Source organism: Cinclus cinclus, chromosome 22, assembly GCF_963662255.1.
Source record: "Cinclus cinclus chromosome 22, bCinCin1.1, whole genome shotgun sequence".
Lineage (NCBI taxonomy): Eukaryota > Metazoa > Chordata > Aves > Passeriformes > Cinclidae > Cinclus > Cinclus cinclus.
The window spans coordinates 7,484,608-7,505,428 of NC_085067.1; the positions used below are offsets into that span (position 1 = coordinate 7,484,608).

The window sequence follows — 20,821 nt, forward strand, 5'->3', positions numbered from 1 at the left end:
TCTGGGCAGCCCCGGGCCGGGCTCACGGCCCCCTCGGGGCCGCGGGGCCGAGCGCGCCCTGCCGGCGGGGCGGGGCGGGGCGGGGGCAGGGGCGGAGCCTTCCCCGGGCCCCGCCCGCCGGCTCCGGCCCCGCCCGGGCTGTCAGAGCCGGCCTGTCCCGGGCAGGCTCGGGGGCACCGCGGGATGCGGCGCTGAACGCGCTCCGCTCGCTTTCTCCGTCCTTCTGTCCGTCCGTCTCCCCGCCCGGGCTCCCGCACGCCGAGATTCTCTCCCTCAGCCCATGATGTGCCTGGAAAGCGACGGCTCCTCCGGCAGCAGCCCGGGCTGCGGCGGGCGGCTCCGAGCTGGCGACGAGGAGGAGGAGGAGGACGGCGAGCGGGGCTGCTGCGGCCGGGGTGCCGAGGGCGAGGTGCAGACCCTGTCGGGCAGGATGAACCCTCCGGCGGCCGGCAAGCACCCCGACCGCCCCGCAGCCCTCCGCAAGGCGCCGACCCTCGGCCGGGCCCGGGTAGCGGCCGCCGGCATCCTCAGTGTTGGCAACGTGCTCAACTACCTGGACCGGTACACGGTGGCAGGTGAGCGCACCCCGCGGCTGTGAGGGCATCCCCCGCTGCCCGGGGACAGCCCTTCCCGGGGACGGTGCAGCCGCCGCCGTCCCCAGGGCTGTCCCGGGCTGGGGTCAGCGGGGCTCGCCCGCCGTGCCGGGGCTGGAGAGCAGGGATGGCGTGAGGGATGCGGCGCGGCCGGTGCCCATTGTGCGGCCCCTCCGGTATTGTTCTCTAGTTTGTCAGAATTTTATCGAAAATAAGAGGAGCGCCCTTTGTTTGTCTGGATGGCGGAATCGGTGCTCGATGGGATTCGGGAGGGACCGGTGGCTGCAGCGCGGTCAGAGCGGAGGGCGCTCGGCGAGGTTCGGGGTGATGGCAGACGCGTTATCGATCCCGCACAGGGGGGACGCTGCGGGCGACAGGTGCAGCTGCGGCCGGAGGGACACAGTGCTGCCAAACGGGGGGAGACAGGCATGCGAGCGCGGGGAAAATCGCAGGGAAGCAAATCCCCTTTGCTTTGTTTCTGCGGAGTGCGTCCAGCCTGGAACGCCCGGCTGCCCTTCAGCCCTGTGCCAAGGAGGGTCCCTTCCCTGCAGAACTCCCGAGCAGGTGACAGCAGAGCTGGCAGGAGCGGGCGCAGGAGGAGCAGCTAGGCAGCTGCAGTGCACTTTGCAAAGCTCGGTTTTCTTGAGGTAAACACTTAAAATCATGCGCTGGTGGATGTATGACCAGCCGTACTGTGTGAACCACTATGTTCCTCAGTACTTGCTACTATTGTGAAGCTGAGCTCCATAGCAAATACCTGTTTGGATGTTTACTGTGCCATCCCTAGAGAGAACTCCTTGTTTATTCCTGTCAGGCAATAACAGCAGGGAAGAAGATCATCACTGAACTTTTTCTAATTAGAAATGAAGTAGGCTTGTTGGTAATCAACTGTCTCATGTCATTAGAATATAATACATATTCTCTGTTTGGCAATACTGATAATTTTATCTTCAGAGCTTACAAAGGGGTTTGTGCATGTATAAATTTTTCTCTATGCATATATATGTTTTAATCACTAGGACTCAATGTGGTGTTAAGCAAATCTGATATTTGTTTATACTACATTAAAATAATATATGTTTGTAGGGCAGTGATAGAGAGCAAGGGACATAAATCTAAGTCACTGTTGTTGGCCAGGCTGTATTTATTTTGTCTGGAGTAGTGATATGGGGAGGATTAAAAGGAAAATTTAGCTGGCACCGTTGTGGCTTTTTTTGTTGTTGCTTTTTTATTATTTTTTTTTGTTTTGTTTTGTTTTGTTTTTCTTTTTAGATGTGGCTTGTTCCTTCAGGAAATGTAAAGGCCAGTATTGGGAGATATTGAGTATTTGACTGGTAGTCAGTCTGTTACAGAAGGAAGCTTGAAGATACAAGATTAACCTGTTATTATTGAAGGAAATTGTAGTGTGCTCCCTTGCCCTCAAATAGGGACCTCTCTAAGTAAAGTTTTACTACAAAGCATCTTTAATGCATGGGAAGTTCCTTTTTAGGAAGCTCACGCATTCTTAAAAAAAAAATCACATTTAGTTCACCTATTTGCTCTAGCACTTCCACAGAGACCTTTACCATCTGATTTTTCTGCCTGCAAGAACTGAAAGAATCTTCTTTTCTGGAAAGGCTGGAAGGTGCCTGAACAAGCAGAAGACAAAAATGCCTGCCTATTGTAATGTGGCATTGCCAAACCCAGTGCTGTGATTGCTGGCATTTCTAGGACAAGCTCTGGTATTACTGTGCTCCGTAACTGCCCTGTGGTACTTATCTATTAACATTCAGCTTGATATCAAAGGTTTAAAATCTCAGACATCAGACTTGCCTTTGGGGAGAGAATCAAACTTTGCATGGGCTTTTTGTCTTCTGTCAATTGGTATTTACTTTTCAAACTGGTGTTATATAAAGTGCTAATCTAAAACATGAAATAATTTAAATCTAGTGTAATGGAAGAGTTGTGGTAATAAAAATTATATGTTTTCAGCTCAAAACTGACTTGATTGTAAAGTCTTCTCTAAAAGTAATCTTTACTTTTGTATTTTGAGTCTTAGTGCATGCCACATGCTTATGTGATGTGCACTTGCAGATGAATCAAGCTAGCACTTTGAATATTCAGCTCATGTCTCAAGACAGGTAATAATTAGTAAATACAACTCTCCAGACGTTCAAAGTGCATTTCAAATACGAATTGTTGCAGCAACATAATAAGGGATTTTAACACCAGCCACGTTTATGGCAGGGGAAGTAGCATCAAAAGTTATGATTTACCTAAGGCCAGTGGACTGTTGTGAGAACTGGAATTAATTTCTGGTTCCAGCTTTATTTGAAACAAGTGTTAGAAGAGCAGCAGTACCAATGAAAACTGGCTCCTGAGGATTTGTCTCTAGGGTGATCCCTGCTGTGGATTGTCTGATGTCAAATAATAGGTGACCTTTGTCATTAGCCTTTCTCTTCTTGTCTTATAAGAGTCTTGCATCTACCAACTTTTTTTTTTTTCTTTTTTAATGAAAGTGTTGGAAGCTTTGGGATTTCTTCCTGCTGTCAAATTTAGTCAAAGGTAGGTTAGTGGCCTCAAAAGCAATTAGCAGGCAGCAGACAGACAGACATAAGCAGAGTATCCAGCTGTAGGGACACAATACTCCAAGTACATCTTCTGTCTTACTTGAGGACTTGGTTACAATCATTTTGGTTTTCCAAAAAGTGTAAGAATAAACAAGTATATATTTAGTGTATATATATATATGCAAGTATGTATTTTTTACGGGAGAGAAAAAAAATCATAGAGTTATTTCCAGATGTAATTTCCTGAGTATCTTCCACTATTTTCTAACATATCCTCACAGAAGCTGTAAGTATGTATACATTTAATGCAACAACATTTTATGTAATAGAAAGAACTAGGCTGACCTGTCCTATGGCACATTTTGGTCTTAAAAGTAAAAGCTTTTGCATTGCTACAAAGCAAACAGCAAGTGTGTTACTTCTTGGTGTTTACATTCTGGATGCATAAACATTGTGTAAAATGAGGTTTTTTTGGGTAGTCTTTTTTTTCAAGTGCAACACACAAGGAAGTAGCTGCCTTTTCCTGGTTTTGGTTTCATGATTTCCCAGCATGGACTAAATGAGTTTACAATGGGATATGCCTTTTTGGTATCTGGGACAGAGCCTGAGTGCAGTTTCCAAGATACAGGGCATACACAGCTTCACACCTGACATTAAGTTTGCAGCTTTTTTGGGAGTACATGATGAAAATGAGCCTTCACTGAGAACTGGTCTGTTTCTTAGGGTCTAAGAATAAGTGTCTTCCAGTATTTAAAAGTAAAGAGTCTGCACACCAGTGGTGGGTATTTCAATAAGGTCTTTATGTTTACGAAGAGTTGGAAATTTCCAGTGCATGTGGAGTATGTTGGAATATACTGATATTTGGGAGCAGCTGTCCCAGACAAAATGTGCAAGTGCCTCCACTGTGGCTCTTGTAAAGAAAAGATTGAAAACTCAGTCAGTGCTGAGCATTACCAACATGAAGGGAAATGATCCTCTGCAATTTTCTTAATAGGTCTTTGATCATACTGAAAACAGTTGCCTGTGGAAAAAGCATTCTTTCAAAAGCTGTGATATTTTGCTGCTATTAGGATAGTGAACAAATAAAGACAAGGGGAAAGCAAAAGTAATGAAACCATTGTAGATTCCCTGTGAAACTGAAGGATTTCAGCCATCCCATGATGCTGGGACATATTTTCTTCCTTAATGAAGTTTTGGGAAAAGTCGTCTTGCCTTCAGAAGCTTGGAATGTGGTTTCACAATTATACCATGGGTGACCTTTTACTGTGCCTGCTGTTGACGATGAAAATAGTCTTGCTTCATTAGGGTGTCACCTCCACCTTCTAATTCAGATGCTACTTCCTGGCATTTCTGTAGTGCTTTAATTTAAAGGTAACGATTTAATTAAGCTGCAGAACTACCCAGCGAAGTAAATGAGCCTCACTATCCCACTACAGAAAGGGAAACCAAGTTGCAGAATGTCAGTGATTTGCCTGTGGTGATGGAGTTGGTTGCAGAGCCTTGGTTGGTATCAGTTGGTTCTTGAGGTTCTCCATCTGTCACACAGCACGTCACAGACTTTGGTCAGCTGCTTTTATCCTTTAAATGTCTGCAACTTGCTAATAACTGTATTTGTGTTAATTAGCCTCTCATTATAACACATAGTTGCAAATCAAATGCCATTCTTTGAAGATACATACATGCAAATGATCACTGAAAGTTGAAAGTCAAGTTTACAACTATGTTGCACAGACTGCAGCTGAAGGGTTAGGAAAGGTTCAGCACTAACTCTCAAATGCAAAGACATTCAAGAGGTTGTGAGCTTCTTTTTACTTGTGAGCTCACATTTCTGGTAGTAACATAGTGCCCCATTGAGTCTTTCTCAGTGAATGGAGTCGGAGAATTCACATGGCATGGGATAAAAAGAGCCCCTTCTCCCCTTGTAACAAGACTGGGCTCAGTGCTTATAGCTTCAGGGAGGGAAGTGTTAAGAGGCAGTACGAGCACCCATGACACAGCTCTGGAAGGACTATAATGCTTGAAAATATTAGAAAATAACACTGACAGAATGCACTTGAGCCAGCAGTGCTGCCAGCTTACACATGTGAGAGTTTGTGGAAGGATGACAGTGTTTTCATTTGGGCAGCAGGGACCTGCTACTGACTCAAATTTCAACAAGTCCTGTTTTGGGAGCAGAGGTTAGACTTGAACCTCATGCACTTCAAAAACAGGAGACAGAAGATGCTCTGCAGCACAATGACAGGGACTATGCCATAGCATCTTGTTCTCTAGTGTTCTGTTTTCCCTGTGTGATGGGCTTTATTGCAAAGGCTGCTGCTTCCTGTTTGCTGATTCTTATGCAAGTTGGCAGGATTTATTCTAGAGTATTTTACATTTCAAGTGAAGTCTTATTATGTTTAATCATAGTGTTTTTTTCTTCCTTGTGCTGTAGGTTTGCCAAATACTAACTATCTTTGTTATTATGTGCAGATTTTCCTGTTTTACTCTGAGATCCTCTTCCATGCATGTTGATTAATTTTATCCCCAAAGCAACCAAGTCATCACAGCCAGAGAATGTGGCCTTTATTACATGGAGTTAATATACTCATAAATACTGAGTGTGTTCTAAAGAATAATGTAATGATCTTATTAGTTCCCCGATCTCTGTGACTGTCAATACCAGAAGCTTTGTGATAAAGCTTCTCTGGTCAAAAGTGTGGGAAATCTGTAATCATTCCTTCAGACTTTTCAAAGACCAAACCAAGCTGCAGGAAGGTTAAATTCTATCAATCAGCTTGTATAATAAATGGGAATAACTGAGAACATTTACTGTTTGGTTTTGTTTTTTTTTTTTCTGGTACACTGTGCATGAGAAGTAGATAACTGTAAGTAACTGCTGATAATGTAGCATGGTGGGTTATAAATTTTAAGAGATATTGTTAAAAACTGGTGACTTTTCCTGTAATACAAAATTCCATAGCTCTTGCTTGATATTTCAGTTGCTGAGGAACTTGTGGTTGAAAGGTGTTATAATGTATCACCTACATTAAATAAGGTTGTAAAGGCCTTGGGGTTCCTTATAACTATCAGGAAAAACTCCTGGTACCTCTTCAGGAGATTCAATGGAAAACCATTATTTTATTTGACAGATAAAAATTAGGAACTCCAGACATCAGAACTCTTCTCAGTTGCTTGTTTGCATCATCATTGCTTGATATGTATTATAGACCAGAACATTGTTGTGCAGCTTCCATGGAATAAGGTGGTGCACCCAAAGTACTTATAATCCACGTCGATCTCCGTATCTCCAAGATGCATCAGAGAGCTGTAGGCCAAGGATGGAGAATCAGAGGGACACAGGAGACAGCACTGGTCAGTGGGAGGGACCCGGGAAGATGAGCAGATGTGACTTTTTGGTGGGCAGTATAGCCAAGGGGTGAGGAGGGATTTGAAGGAAGAAAAGGGCAGCTTTCAACAAGAGTTTACAAACAGCATCTTCCAAACATGAATGTCACAGGAAAAAAGATGAAGATGTCTGTTGGAAATGGATTAAAGGAGGATGATGCCCTTCTGGCTGAGAGAGTTTTGTGGAAATTAGCACTATGGATGTAGGGTGATGCGTTTTCTAGAAAAAAATAGTATGTGTGCGAAATGAGTTCTACAAAGAACCTGTGAGGTGCCTAAGGGGCCATGGAAGTTAATGGGAGGTGAGCAAAATGTGTTTGGGCTCAGAGCCCAGAGAGGTGTAAAGTGAGGTGAACAACACCTCATGGTTTCCAGAGAAGTCTGAGTACAGATCTTGGCATGGACCTCTCTAAATTGCATTTTTGGTGAACTGGTCTGAAACTCTTGGTCTGAAAATCAAGAAGCAAATCTGAGACAGGTAGGGGCAAAATAAGAGAAATAAACCCCCAAACAACCCAAACCAAACAACAATCCCCCAGCCATTACTACTGAGTTTTTAAATACTAGATGCCCCCTGTGACTTCAGTGCTGTAAAACATCTCACCCTGCGATTCATCGACTGCATGAGTACCCTACCTAGAACTGCTGAACTGCTGAGCACAGCAGGCATCTCATGCATAGCTTTTCTTTTCTTGACACATCTGTTTTCATTGTTATTTTTGTGTGTATTTTTCGTCTGATGTAACCCAGCTATTTCTGTAGGGTTGCAAGGAAAGGAAGTGAGCACTAATATCTGTGTTCCTGGTTTTACAGCAGTATATAAAAAAATCAGGAGGATGAGAATGTAAGGGATCCTGGCTGACTGAAGGGATGTAGAATCCTTCCTGCTTGTGTTCATGACTTTGGACTTATCACCAGTCAGGAGTGGCTGAAGGTTTGTTTTGGAAGGCTCTTGAATGAACTGTTCAGGATGCTCTGGTGGCTCTTTCCACTCTTCCTGGTGCAGTGTGTTTCATGGAAGCCTCTGCACAAGGCGTGACTGGAACCACCATGTTCTCTCTCACTATTACAAAATGACAGAGTAAGGAACTGAATTCTTCTCTTAGGCTGAACTTTCTAGACAGCAGTGGAGCGTGTTGTCAGAGCAACATAGCTGCTCCTACCTCTTCTGTACTTCAGGTTTTGAGGGGATAAGAGTCAATCCTCCTTGTCCAGAACTGATCTCCCTCCACATAGAGTAATTTTAGCTTTAGAGAAGAGAGAGAAATACAGAAGAAAAACTAGGCTTTATGCCTTGCCTGTCCTAAGTTCAGGCTTGAGCAATATGAAATACCAGGGTTATGTTGTTGGTGAGCAATATGATCTCCTGTTGAGATTTTTTGTTTCTTTGTTTTGGGTTTTTTAAAAATACATTTCTTGTGTTTCTTTTGGTGGCCAGCAGCTGCAGTAGCTGAACAGAATAGCAAGGGAAAAGATCAGTGTTTATCTGGAGAATAGCTGCAGTAACAGCTTGGAGCTTGGCTGGCAGAGTGAGAGAACCCCATGCTGGAATGAAAATCCTTTCAGCCTTGGCATGTGATGATTTTTTTGTTTAATTTCTTTATTTTAAGGCTGCATTGAACCAAAACTGCAATAATCCATCTTACTCCTTGTTCAGACTTCTGCCAATAATTATGTAAATAACAGATCACAGCTAATTATTTGTTTCATAGCTTCCTATTTTCTCTATTAGTCTTAGTAACATGTCATTATTGTCTTAGAATACAGCTTTGTGTTCTTGGTAACATGGAAAACAACAAAAATGGGTGAACTGACAGTGGCAACAGGACTCATGTCTGTGTGAAGTCTGCAGGGCCTGAATTAAACCTGCCTGAAGGTTGACTCTGATTTCCATGGCTGTCCTGGGATGTGCTGATCTGTGCTCTCTGCATATTCTCATTTCAGAGAAGTGACCCTTCAGGAGGGTTTGCCAACAAAGCAGTATGGATCAGAAGTGGGGGGGAGGTGGGAGGTGGGGGTCTTGCCCTGTTGTTGGTTTGCAATTTTCACTTCTCTCTGCCTGTCATGTTCACATTTCATGATTTGTGCCTGTGTGGTGCTGATGACCTTGGAAGTTTTGTTTTAATCCTGGCTTAGGCAGCTGCTTTAGTACAGCTTTCCTACCAGGTGGGCAGTTTGGGAAGTTCACAAATTACTGTGTGCTCTTGCTCTGTTCCTCTTCAGTGAGACTTTTCATTTGAAAATGGGAGACTATGACAGGACTTCTTTTCTAATAATTTTGCATAAGATACTGTAGTCTCATTTGCACGTTGCCTTCAGTGTTGAGTGGTTTTTTCCAACAGACTGGTGCTTGTAAACTTCATCCCAGTCAGACCCACTGGGGCTTGGCTGTCCCAAGCTGTAGAATGTAAATAATTTGGTGTGACATCAGCTGAGCAAGTGCCACTGCTGTCCAGGCTTTAGTCCCTGAGCAGGTTGGTGGACGAAATGTTGCTTATGAGATGCTGAATCAGAGCTGCTTAAGCACTTTGGGCCAGGCACTAATTTTGTGCAGTTTCAGGAGTGTTCTCAGTGCTAAATAATAATTAATATAGAATTGCAACACTATTAATAAATACCAACTGTGCAAACTATGCAATAAGGAGAAATTATGTCTATTGCACCAGTGTGGCTCATAAAGAGGGGTCATTGCCTGTGTTGGTGTGCTGAGCTATTAGAACTCAAATGCTGCTGCAGTTGTACCAGTGTTAAAACATTTCTAATGGTCTTGTTATTTCCGTCTAGCAGCCAGAAATGCTGACTAACTTTCAGGATAACAATCTTTTATATATTCAGGAAACAAAATACCCAAGGGCCACTGTTTTCTGACAGCTACAGTGCTCTGATTAAAACTGACAGTTCCTGATCAGCTCCATCTTGGATGTGTTAGTTCCTTTTCTCATGGGGAAGAGAAGATAGAGGACAAAAAATTATTTAATGTAATAGTATTAGGATATGAACTTTTCTTTTCCTTTGCCATTTTTCAGGAATTTGTAACTCAGAAGTATCAAAGTACCTGAGCAATAGTGCTCGGAAGGGCAAACATTAATCTCTCCATGATGACTTTCCTATCACAAGGTACAGAAAATGCCAAGTGTTGGCTTCTAGTCATTGATTTTTGACTGTAAGAACAATGTGCTGAGGTTTCTGAGCTTCTGATGATCAGTTAATATGTGGTGTTTGCATGTTTTATTCCCAACTGAGATCAAGACAAGGCAGATATTTTTTTTTCCTCTAAATGAGAAGAATCATGGTTCTTTTGCTCATCTGCACTTACATAGAGACTGCACAAGCAATTACTCAATCCCTGATGAAAAGCCTTGAGTCTCTGGTCAGTACATGAGGCTGTTGGGAGCCACTGGGCACTCAGTCACTGGTGTCCCACACTGTGAGTATATCTCCTGCTCTTCTCCCTTAGTCATTGAGCAAATAACCAACTTTACTTCCTTTACCTCTGTGTTTATTTCATCTCCTTTTTATACATATAGAGATTCTGGATGCTCAGGAGCACTTAGCAGCACCCCCTAGCATGTGTTGCTGTATACTTTTCTGCTCTGGGGTGTACCTTGAACTGTACAGAAGTGCTGCAAAACCAATAAAATTAATGAGTTCTCTTGCCTACTTCACTATAGCAGGGTCTTGGTTGATCTGCTAAAGTTTAGGGTCGCATTTGGACTTTCATCTCTCTCAATGATTGCTGTTTCCTTCATGAAACATATATTTTGAAGTAGTCAAAACTTTCACCTCTTACATGTTAGCAATTCCAACTGGGCATAAATGAATGTTGCTCAGTTACTTTGTAAGCTGGGACCAGTTTTGGAAGGCTGTGCACTGTTTTATATGTGCTTTAACACCCATGAAGGCAGACCTTCCATGACTTAAGTTTTGGGTCGTGCTCTCAAGCTGCTGGAGTTGGGGGCATTGGAGAGGTGGCACTCTTAGAAACTAAAACACTTTTTCAAGTCAAGTTAAAATATTGTTTGTTCTTAAAGGTGTATTGAGATGCATGTGGTATTAAGGCACATTTTTGTTAGCTCTTTAAGGTAATGTGGAAGTACTTTATATTACTACAAAGCTGCCACAATTTTCAAGTTTTTGAGCTGTGAATCAAGAGTTGCAACAGTTGCTGGAGAAGAGAGAGGTAAACCACTTTTGCTCTGCATTTCATTGTGCTTTTTAAACTTCTTTCTGGAAGTGGCCAAAATTAGTAATGCTTCTGTAATCATACTGTGTTCAAAAACATGTAATGGCTTAAATGTCAAACTGCACCTTATTGCAAGCTTACATTTGCCTCTCAAGTGTGCATTTAAATAACTTGCATTACTGAAAGCCACTTAACAAGAATAAATTGGAAGTGGAGCTGATGTTTGAATGAAACCAGAAGTTATATAAGTGGCTGGAGAAAAGTCTCTGTAAGCACATGCAATAAAATCTGAATCAGGATTTAACATTTTGGATTTAAATATTTAGTCAAGCTCTATTATACTATCCCATCTCATTTTCTAAGTGAATGGGAAATAAGTTCATCACCATTTAGAAATTACTGGGCTTTGTAACCTGATGATGTTTGGTTTTATTCACTCAGACTTGTTCAACTGAAGCACAAACCACTTCAGTCCTGAGTGGGAGAGATTTCCTGGGCCACTGCTGCCTGCAGAAGAGGTTTGTGTGTACAGCATGAACCCAGCAGTGGGATTCCAGCTGGGATTGTCCAGGCAGTCATAGATGTTGTACCTGTGGTCTCTGTCCAGAGACTGCCAGAAAACAACAGGCAGGTTCAGCCATGGTGTGGACACCATGAGATAGCAGCATTGTATCACTGATCTGATAATTAAGATGTTTGTAATTCCATTAATCACCCATTTGGCTAGCAAGACCTCTGTTTTTCAGTGCTCCAGTTCTCTTTGTAGATTAAAGGAAATGGATAAAAGTTTTTGTTTTAATTAAGGAAGCTTCTAAAAAGAAAATTTATTATTAATTATTTATTTTTATTTTATTTCTCCACTGTTTTCAGGTGTTTCTTTTATTCTGCAGGAACAAGGGTTTGGTGGTTTTTTTGATCAATGCCTTTGACATAATATTGAAGATCCATGTTTGCAGCTTCCATTCAAACACATGGACTCTAGTTGCCTCTGCTAGTATTGAGTCATCAAGACAGGAGAACTAAAATACAGATCTTACAGTCATGCAGGAAGTTTCTATTTAAAAAATAAGTTTTATAAGTATGGTGTTTCTAAAATATATTGGCTCCTTTGTAATTACACACTTTAGATATTAATACATATAATTATGAAAGTATAATTAGACTCATAGGTAGTGTCATTACAATTTTAAGATAGATTTTAAAATATCTTGTATCTAAATATCCCAACAAGAGCAGTTTTTCTTCTTTAGGGATATTCTTGGGCTTAGTCTGGAGGATCTGATCCTAGACTCTGGGGTGTTTTTCTTTGGGTTTTTTTTCCTTTTAGCCCACAGTTCAGTAGAGACTGAATTATTCTATCTTTTAAAGGAACATTCCCAAGGTTCTTCTGTAAGATTTCAGGGCTAGAGGGAAGCAAGAACACACTTTGGATAATTTTAGGTTAGGATTATTTTACAAAAGAGTCTCGTCGCAGTTCTTAAAAAGCCAGGTAGTGTAAGACTTGGTTGGTGGAAAGCTGGAAGAACGTAGCACCTACAAGTGCTTGGAACAGTGTCACAGTGTGTGAGGGATGTTCCTACAGCCACTCCAGACCCTCCTGCTCTGTGACCTGTTTCTTTTAACAGATTCGTTTCCCTTTAAATCCAGAAGAGCATCTTTCCAGTCCAAATTGCTATGCGGCGTGTGGTTTGCTGAGGGAAAGCAAGGCATTTTTTGTCTCCCAGAGGCTCGTGCCGTGTCAGCTGTCTGGTGCCCCTGTAATTTCACAGAGATCCTGCTCAGAGCCCTGTGCTGAGACTGCAGCTGCGGGCACCCAGTACCTTCCTCATGGGTGCCCAGAGGGTCCTGGCTCCTGCCTTTGCTTCCCTTCCCTCCCTGCCCCCAGCTCTCACTTTGTGTAATCAAATTAAGCAGCGGCAGCAGCCGCAGCAGAGAAGAGCAGCTCTGTTTGAAGCTGTCTCTCCAGAATGTGCACACAGATTTCATTGCTTGCACCTGCCGTGTCTGGCTGCTGCTGTGACCTCCTGTGCCAGCGGCCTGCACTGATGAGCATTCCCTGTTCCTTCCATCCCAATTAATAGTTTTAAGGACACTTAATTCCTTGCCAGCCTTCTAATGCTTGTCTTTGTCCATAAACACTCTGCATTATTTTTGTAAGGGTCCAGTAGAAGAGTGCTTTCAGATCATCTAATGAAAAGCTAGAGCTGGCAGTGTTGGGAGGTTTCTGTTAAACACATAAAGGCACACTTGCTGGGCAGTGATAACTGCGTGAGGATGCTGTGTCATTCGAGTCTGCAACACTGCAGACTTCTCTTTGAAACCCTTTGTAGGTCGGTAAAGCCTTTCTTGCTGTTTCTATTGAGGTCCTTGGGCGTTGCACCTTCCCTGGAGTACAAGACTGCTGCCCTTTCCCTGTGCAGGACCCTGTGCCAGCCACAGCAGCTGCTGTCTGGGCAGAGTGGAGGTGCAGCAGCACATGAGTGTGGAGCAGGCACCAGGCTGTGAGACTTGCCAGGGCTGCCAAAGTCTTTCCTCTGTGCTCTGCCTGATGAACTCCTCAGAGTCAAGCCACTCCAAAACTGCTGCCTCCATCACTACCTACAGGGTATTTCCTTATGTCACAAAGCCATCTCATTGAAATATTTTATGTTTCAAAGTACTGACTTGTTTCAATCCAGAATTCTTTGGTTCCATAGAGCTATGTATCCACTCCCTTTCTACCAGTGATGACCAGTGAGACAGGATGGGCCCAGGGGATCTTTATAAGAGCCCTGCTTAGACTAAGCACTAAACGGTGGTGTTTGGCTTCCTTTGGAGTTCATTGCTGCAGCCCCCCCTCTAAGGATAACTTTTCATGTGATGGATGATTTTTATTTGTGCAGCAGATGATGCACATCCCATGAGTGAGTGTTGCAGGTAACAGTACCCATGGAAGGGTGGCTCTCTGCTGGAATTGGAGAACATTAGTGGAACTGAACAGGGTGCAGCCTCCCTCACTGATTCTGCTGTTGCATTGTTAAAAACATGATAATCTTTTTAGCTGCTCAGTCTCTTCCATTGGTAATTGCTAAATGTAGTTGCTTATGTACAAGCAAGCTCAAACAATGGAAAATATATGAAATATGAACCCTTTCTTTGTGCTGGGGTGGGAACATTTATCTTGCTGTAGTGAGGAATGTTCACCTCACATTTCCGAACATTGTGTTCAACAGATGAGCTGTTTCCTCCTTCTTCAGGTTTTGGTCTCTCCACTGGGGACAGGGCTGAGGCTATGCTTAGATGGGCTGTTAGAGTAATTATCCAAATGAACAGGCATGGCTTTAAAGATGCTGTTGTGTGATTTTATTGTTATTGGGTGGAATGGGTGGAAATTGGATTGGTTCTTGTTTTGTTCTTCCATAGTTCAGTCTATTGACATGTAGATGAGTGAGAGCCACATTGGGAAAGAACTGCCTTTTGACTCTAGTAGTGTGCCCAGTTGGGAGAAGACTGAAGAGTGCAAGGGAACCTAAAAAAATAATAAATCCCAGAGCTGACAGCCTCCAGTCCAGCAGCATGTTTGAAAAGATGACGGAAATTTTCACGTGGCTACTGAATTTTATCTCTGCTGGGTGATTCTGTCACTTTTAATGTCTCTTTGTACAGGCATGGGCATAACTGTACACATGCTAAGATAAAGAGAGTAAATGATGGAGAAACATTGTTCTTAAACAGTCTCAGCCCAATTTCATGGAAACTCTAACAACAAAATAAATACAAACCCTCTTTTTATTTTAAAAAAAAAGCTCTTAAAATAGAGATGAGGTTAAAAGGAGACTGTGCCTAATTTTGTTAGCGTTGTGGTCCTAATTTGTTGCTTCTGGTGACTTGAATTCCTCACAAATTGCTGGTTTGTCTGCAGATCTGTAATTCCCACATGCTGTAATTTTGCCTTTAGAAATGTTGGCCATGGGCAGCTCTCTCTTTCTGAGCTGGAATTTTGAACACTTTAAACTCTTCAGCATGGTTTTTTTTTTTTTCTGTTTGGTGGAGGTGGAGGCTCCTGCCTTGCAGGGAGTATGAGCAGCTCTGGGTTTGCTGGGACAGAAGGCCCTGGGAAGGCAGTGAAGATGAGCAGGGGTGCAGGAGGTGCCTGCTCTGAGTGGAGGCAGCAGCTGGGTTGTGTGTTAGCTGTGAAGTTGGCACCCTTTGGAAAGCAGTGTCACCATCCAGCAGGAGGGTGTGCTGGAGAAACAGGCTGTCCTCTTCTGCAATACTTCCAAGATGTGAGATCAAGATACTGTGGGAACAATTCTGAGGCATTTGTTATGGAAAAATCCAAGAATTTTCCAAATAATGTGCCCTGCTGGAAGGGGGAGTATATCAGTATATGAATATCAGCTGCTAGAAGGATCAGCTATTGCTATGAGCCTTTGGCTGGTTTGAAATATTGGCTACATGCTTTGAGGTTCAGCTAGCACCCAGTCTCTATTTTATGCCATATGTTTAACTGTTATGTCGTAAACTGAAAGAATCAAATGAAAGAATCATTTTTTATCAAATCTCAGAACTTGAAATATTGAGATGAAAGGAAAGATGGATATGAGTTGCACTTTGATCTGGTTTTTGTCATTTCAGTTGGGTTTCATCTTGGTTTTGTTGGTTGTGGGGTTTGGTTTGTTTGTGTTTTGTTTGTTTTCTTTTTTGTGGTTTTTTGTTTTTGTTTTTGTTGGGTTTGGTTTTTTTTGGGAGTCCAAAGAAATTTAGCCTTACTCTTTGTTGTTTGCTTTTTACATCAGTTTTATCCTCTTGGCATCTCCTGTTGTTATGACTATTACTACTCTCATAGCCTTAGTATGGATCTCTCAAGTAAGAGGACATGACAAGTAAATGCAATTAAGCAACTATTCAGATCTTCAGGGGCTTATGAGGTGACTGAAGCAGTGGATGGAGTCAATCTCGAAGTACAAAGATACTTTCAGCTCTTGGTATTTTTACTTTTCTGCTCAGCTCTAAAATTTACTGAAGTCTTGATGCTTACTAAAGTAATCATGGATGCATCTTGAATCTGAAATGGCTGGGGAAGGCTCTTTGTTATACAGTAATTATGAACTGTTTCCATGCACACTTAGGAATTGCAGTTAAGGGTTGGTTGTGTCAGGAGACTGGAGCTCTGCTTAGCACAAACATCACCTGTGCCATTGCTGTAGGCATGGATTCCTTCACTGGCTTTTCCTTACCTCAGTCCCTCTGCCCTTGGCAGCCCTCAATGATAAGGCTGACCATCTTTATCTGCTCCTCCACAAATTAATGGGGTTTTATGTTGATTAATATGAAGCAGAATATGGGCCTACAGTGTTCTCTTGTTCCAGGGATGGAGAGAAGGCAAAACCACATGCTGGAATTTCATGAAAGAAGAGTGTGTAATTTAAGCAAAATGCTTTACTTGATAGACTGCAAGCATCTATTTTTCAAATGTGCTGTGAAATGTTGTTAGTGGGTTTCTGTAAAGACATTTAATAGTGAAAGAAGAATGTTTATTTTGGGTCAAGAAGTTTCAGAAAGGAAAGGATATGCATATCTTTTTCAAAGTTGAGTAGTGTCAAGTTTGTAAAGGAAATAGCTGGGCTCAAGTCTCTTCGTGTTAGTGTGAATACAGGCAGTTGCAGAGTGTTTATATTGTACTGAGATCTAGATTTTACTACTTTATTCTTTTGTGTTAGGATAAATCTATGAAGGGACAGAGAGCTCAAGCTTGGTTTTGGGCACTGCCATGTGTTGCTGTTTGTATTACCAGAGAGCCCACGGGTCCACAGGGGCAGATCCTATTGCAGAAGTCTGTGCTCTTCAGCTGCTGCATCCTGGCAGTGGTGCTGGCAGCAGGACAGCAAGGGTGAAAAGGAGAGAGGGGAGGTTCAGTCACGACAGGGTCCTTCAGCAGGCACACATGGAATACACAGGTGGCCCTTCTTCCAGGGAGACAGTTCTCCAGACCTGCTGTAAGCCCTGGGTTAACGAAGCACAGCCTCTCTGGCTTTCCCACCTAGCACACCAAGGCTCTCTGGCACATAAAAACTCCTCCCAAAACATCAGTACTCACAGTGGCCCTGTAAGATAGTTGTTTATCATTAATATTGTAGTGTTGGTGATGATGCTGATGTCTGCCTTGTGCTTGGAAACTGGGAACAGCAACCAGGAGGAGTCAGTCCTGAAGTGGCTTCTCAGAGAAATTGAGGTATCTGTCACCTACCTGCTCCAGGTGTTTCCAGGCTGCTAGAAAAGTACTGCTGCTCATCTGCTATTTGGAAGGGCCTTCCAGTTCTGCAAATGAATAGGCACTTAATTTGTGAATGAGCTGACTTGCATGCCTAATTTCTTTTCACACCTCTTGTTTCCAACTGATGGAAGTGTGCATTAAAGCAGGAAGGTTTCCTTGCTAATTCCAAGAGAGAGTGTGTGTGTGAAAGGGAGAAAGAGGGCAAGGGCTGTAAGTAAAAATATGGATGGAGGGCTTTTAAGTACCTGTACTGTGACAGAAATTGATGCATTTCAGAACATATCAGCTGGTATAAAGGACTTGAAGATGAAATTGATATAACTCAGAGCACTCTAGGGGGCTCAGGAACCAGCTTGTATCTAGCTGGAGCACTGGAGGTGAGGATTAGGACGTGCTTCAGCTGGAATAAGGTGTTCGGTCATTTCTGAAGGCTTTCTGAACTGCAATAAGGCAAATCAGTAATTGTTTTCTGCAGGGAGGAGAAAGTAATGCAATGATATACATCCCCCTTTCTCTTCCCTTTCCCTTCCAGGTGATTTTGCTCCCTCTCTACTCTGGGCATGGCCACACAAGTAGTTGCTTTGGCAGGTGACTTGGGGAGCAGCAGTAAGAGGATCAGGGCAGGGCAGGTTTCTGGGAATAAGCAGCTGATAAGCAAAGTACTGGGACACTGTACTGATTGGATAAGAAAGATTAGGCAATTAAATTTTTGTGGGGGCAAAACCCCAGACAACATCCTTAAGGCATGGTAGTATTTTGTTAACAAAGCAAAAGGCAGAGGGTTTTATTTCCTTGTAGCTCTATGGACGCAGAGATTGTTTTGCAGCAGTTATATTATTAAAAAGCCTTGAGTTGATCAGCATAGAATCATAGATTCCTTTAGAATGGGAAAAATCTCCATGATTGAGTCCAACCATTCCCCCAGCTCTGCAAAGGCCACCACTGACCCATGTCCCCAAGTGCTATATCCTCACATCTGTTAAATCCCTCCAGGGATGATGACTCCACCACTGCCCTGGGCACCTGTGACAGGGCTGGACAACACTTTCAGTGAAGACATTTTTCCTAATATCCATCCTTTGGATACCTGTCAGAGGGACAGGAACTATGCATTGTTTTATGTCTGAGCAAGATTTTTGTGTCAGGAATCATCATTTTTATGTTTGCAGAAAAATAAAAGAGATGGTGCTGATGTCTGATGGAAATTTACACCCTACAGATAATAATTGCCCCAACTGTGGTCATTACAATGAGTAGACCTTTCAATTTTGCTATGAAACTTAGAGATAAATAGGTTTTGGATGTGACAGAGTTGTATTCTGGATTTTCAGCCTGTTTTTTTTTCCTGTTTGGGGGATTTTTTGTACAACCATGCGGGTTTGTAGAGCTTAGTCTTAAGCATTCAGTAACAGCTGTTTTAAGGAGAATGCCAAATCTCACAGGAGATGGCATTTCTTAAATCCTACTTCTCTAAAAACTTGGGCTGATTCCGTAAGTGTTTCCTTGGAAATCCATGGCATGAGGCAGAGTGTGTGCTGCTGTCAGATGGAAACTAAAACACAACAAATGTTTGCTGGTGACTCAGGCAAGATTTGCCTTAGGTGGAACTTCTGTGAAGCTTCTGCTTTCCTTGCTGAAGTGGGGAGGTTTCTCAGGGAATCATAGAATTGTTTAGATTGGAAAAGACTTTTAAGATCATGTCTAACAGTATTCCCAGCACTGCCAAGGTCACCATGTCCCAAAGTCCCATATCTACACATTACTCCATCTACTCCATTACTCCATCTTTATTGTCCTCCTTCCTCCAGTTCTACTTTCAAACTCATCTTACGCTGAGTTGGCTCATTTTCCTAAAATATGCTGTAAAAATAAGTACTTAAAAATTATATAAGCATGAAGTTTACTAGAAAATATGTAGAAGGGAATCAAGAAATCCTTTGCATGTGTTTAAATAGTGCTTGCAATGTGACTGCCATTAGGCTTAGGCTATTTTGTTGATGCTGTTGCTCCACCACGGCAGAAATCTCATTCCAGCTGTGTATGTGAAGGGTGTAAATATCAGAACTAGCAATTTTCCTCTAGCATTTTCTTTGCATTTGAATGGAGCATAGAAAAAAAGTATCCGATCTGACAAGCAAACCTGATGATAGCTCCAGGAAAGCAGTTTTTTGTTTTTGTTTTCAAAGCAATTTCTGTAGTTTTTCTCCACTTCTCTATTGCATCATTTAGCTGAATGGTGATATATTCTGCCTCCAGCACACAGCAGGAACCTTATGTCTATAGATGTTTTATGCAATCTTTTCTTTTTGCAGTATCCTAGGGTGGTGTGCTCAAAGTGAATAATTTTTCCTTCTCTCTCCCCAAAAATGGCATTAATACCAAAATAAAAAGGAGGAAATTATACAAAAAAGAAGGTAGTAGTAGGATGGAGTGTGTCTGCATTTGATAAATGTCTCTGTTATTTCTAACATTTATATTTTTAATATCTAATGTCTATTGTCCCTCAATATCTGCAGTCTTCCTTTGGGGCCTTGGCATATCAGAAGAGAGGGAAGAACAGTTTGTTACCCCACATGTGAGGAGATGAATTAATGGTGTTCTCTGAAATTATAGGCCATTTAAAATGCAGTAATTGCAAGGGATTTCTCAGTCTCTGCCATTGAAGATACCAAACTGTGTTTTCTTACCTGCAGCAGACACTGATAGTGACACAGCTAACTCAAGAAAGAAACTGAAAGTCAGTTCCAGGTTGGAAAAGGTTGTGTGTGTGTGTGTGTGTGTGTGTGTGTTTTTAAATAACAGCCATATAAAAGTCAAACTTTTGGTCATGTTTCTGAACACAGATGGAAAACCTGCTCTATTTGGTTTCAGTTTCAGTGTGCAAGGAGCAGCTCTGATTCCTCAGTGTCAGTTCCATCACAAAGTGGGAACAAAATGAGCAGGAGACAAAACAAAAATTAAATCCATTGCATGGGAATTTGAGTTGACGTGAAAGTCAAGTTTCTTCATTTTGGGAGGAGCAGTCCAGATTCCTAATAGCAAGGAAAGAAAAAAGTTGAACTGATTTAGGGTATAATTTTTCTGAATATATAATATATATCCTGAAGTCCTAGTAAATATAGGATTTTAGGATTTGATTATACTTACATGTAGAAATTTTTCTCGGTTAAATCAGTGTCTGGAGGAAAGATGAATGGTAACTCTTTCCCAACCCAACTTCTGTACTGAATAAATGGTTGACTGTGATCCTTCTGGCTACTAGCAGTTATATTTATTAGGGGGCTGATAATTTTCCATGTGTTTGCTACATCTTGGATTTCATGCAACAAGTGCAGCACTGTGATAAGTATTTAAAAGCAGTATATATATATATGTTGGCACTTCTCCAACCATTTTTGTTCTCTGTCCAACTTTTCCAGATCAACCAGCTGTATGACAGGTCCTCCAAATTGCATCAATTTCCTTGAGGATCACCAGGTGCCCTCCAAGCATGCCATGGGTATTTCAAGTGAGGTGTTAATAAGACTCATTTCCTAGGTAGATTGCTGTTCCACATTTATATATGCATTAGCACAAATTATTTTCCCCTTGGTAACTTCTAGTTTTCTATACATACTTTTTAATCCTTATTAAATTTAAGTCCATGGTTGGGGGTTGCAGGAGTCTGAAGAAGTATGAACAAGACTTTCAAGGTGATCTACTTGTGAGTTTGTGTTCCTTATTACCATTGCTGTGATGAATGAACAGGTGCCTCATAGAATGAGAAGTAGCACAAAGAGCAGGTTTTTCATTTTTCTGAGATTGCATGGCAGATAAAGAAAGCCCACTTGCATTTGGTCCTTCCTCACTTCCACTT

At 42.3% G+C, this 20,821-nt stretch overlaps 1 protein-coding gene across 1 annotated transcript in view; it reads left to right on the plus strand.

Moving 5' to 3' along the window:
• Nucleotides 1-280: 280 nt before the first annotated feature.
• Nucleotides 281-20,821, plus strand: part of LOC134052530 (sphingosine-1-phosphate transporter SPNS2-like) — a 113,634-nt gene continuing 93,093 nt past the window's right edge. Inside the window, exon 1 of the mRNA XM_062507020.1 lies at nucleotides 281-575. Within this exon, the coding sequence (XP_062363004.1) occupies nucleotides 281-575 (295 nt within the window). The remainder of the gene's footprint in view (nucleotides 576-20,821) is intronic.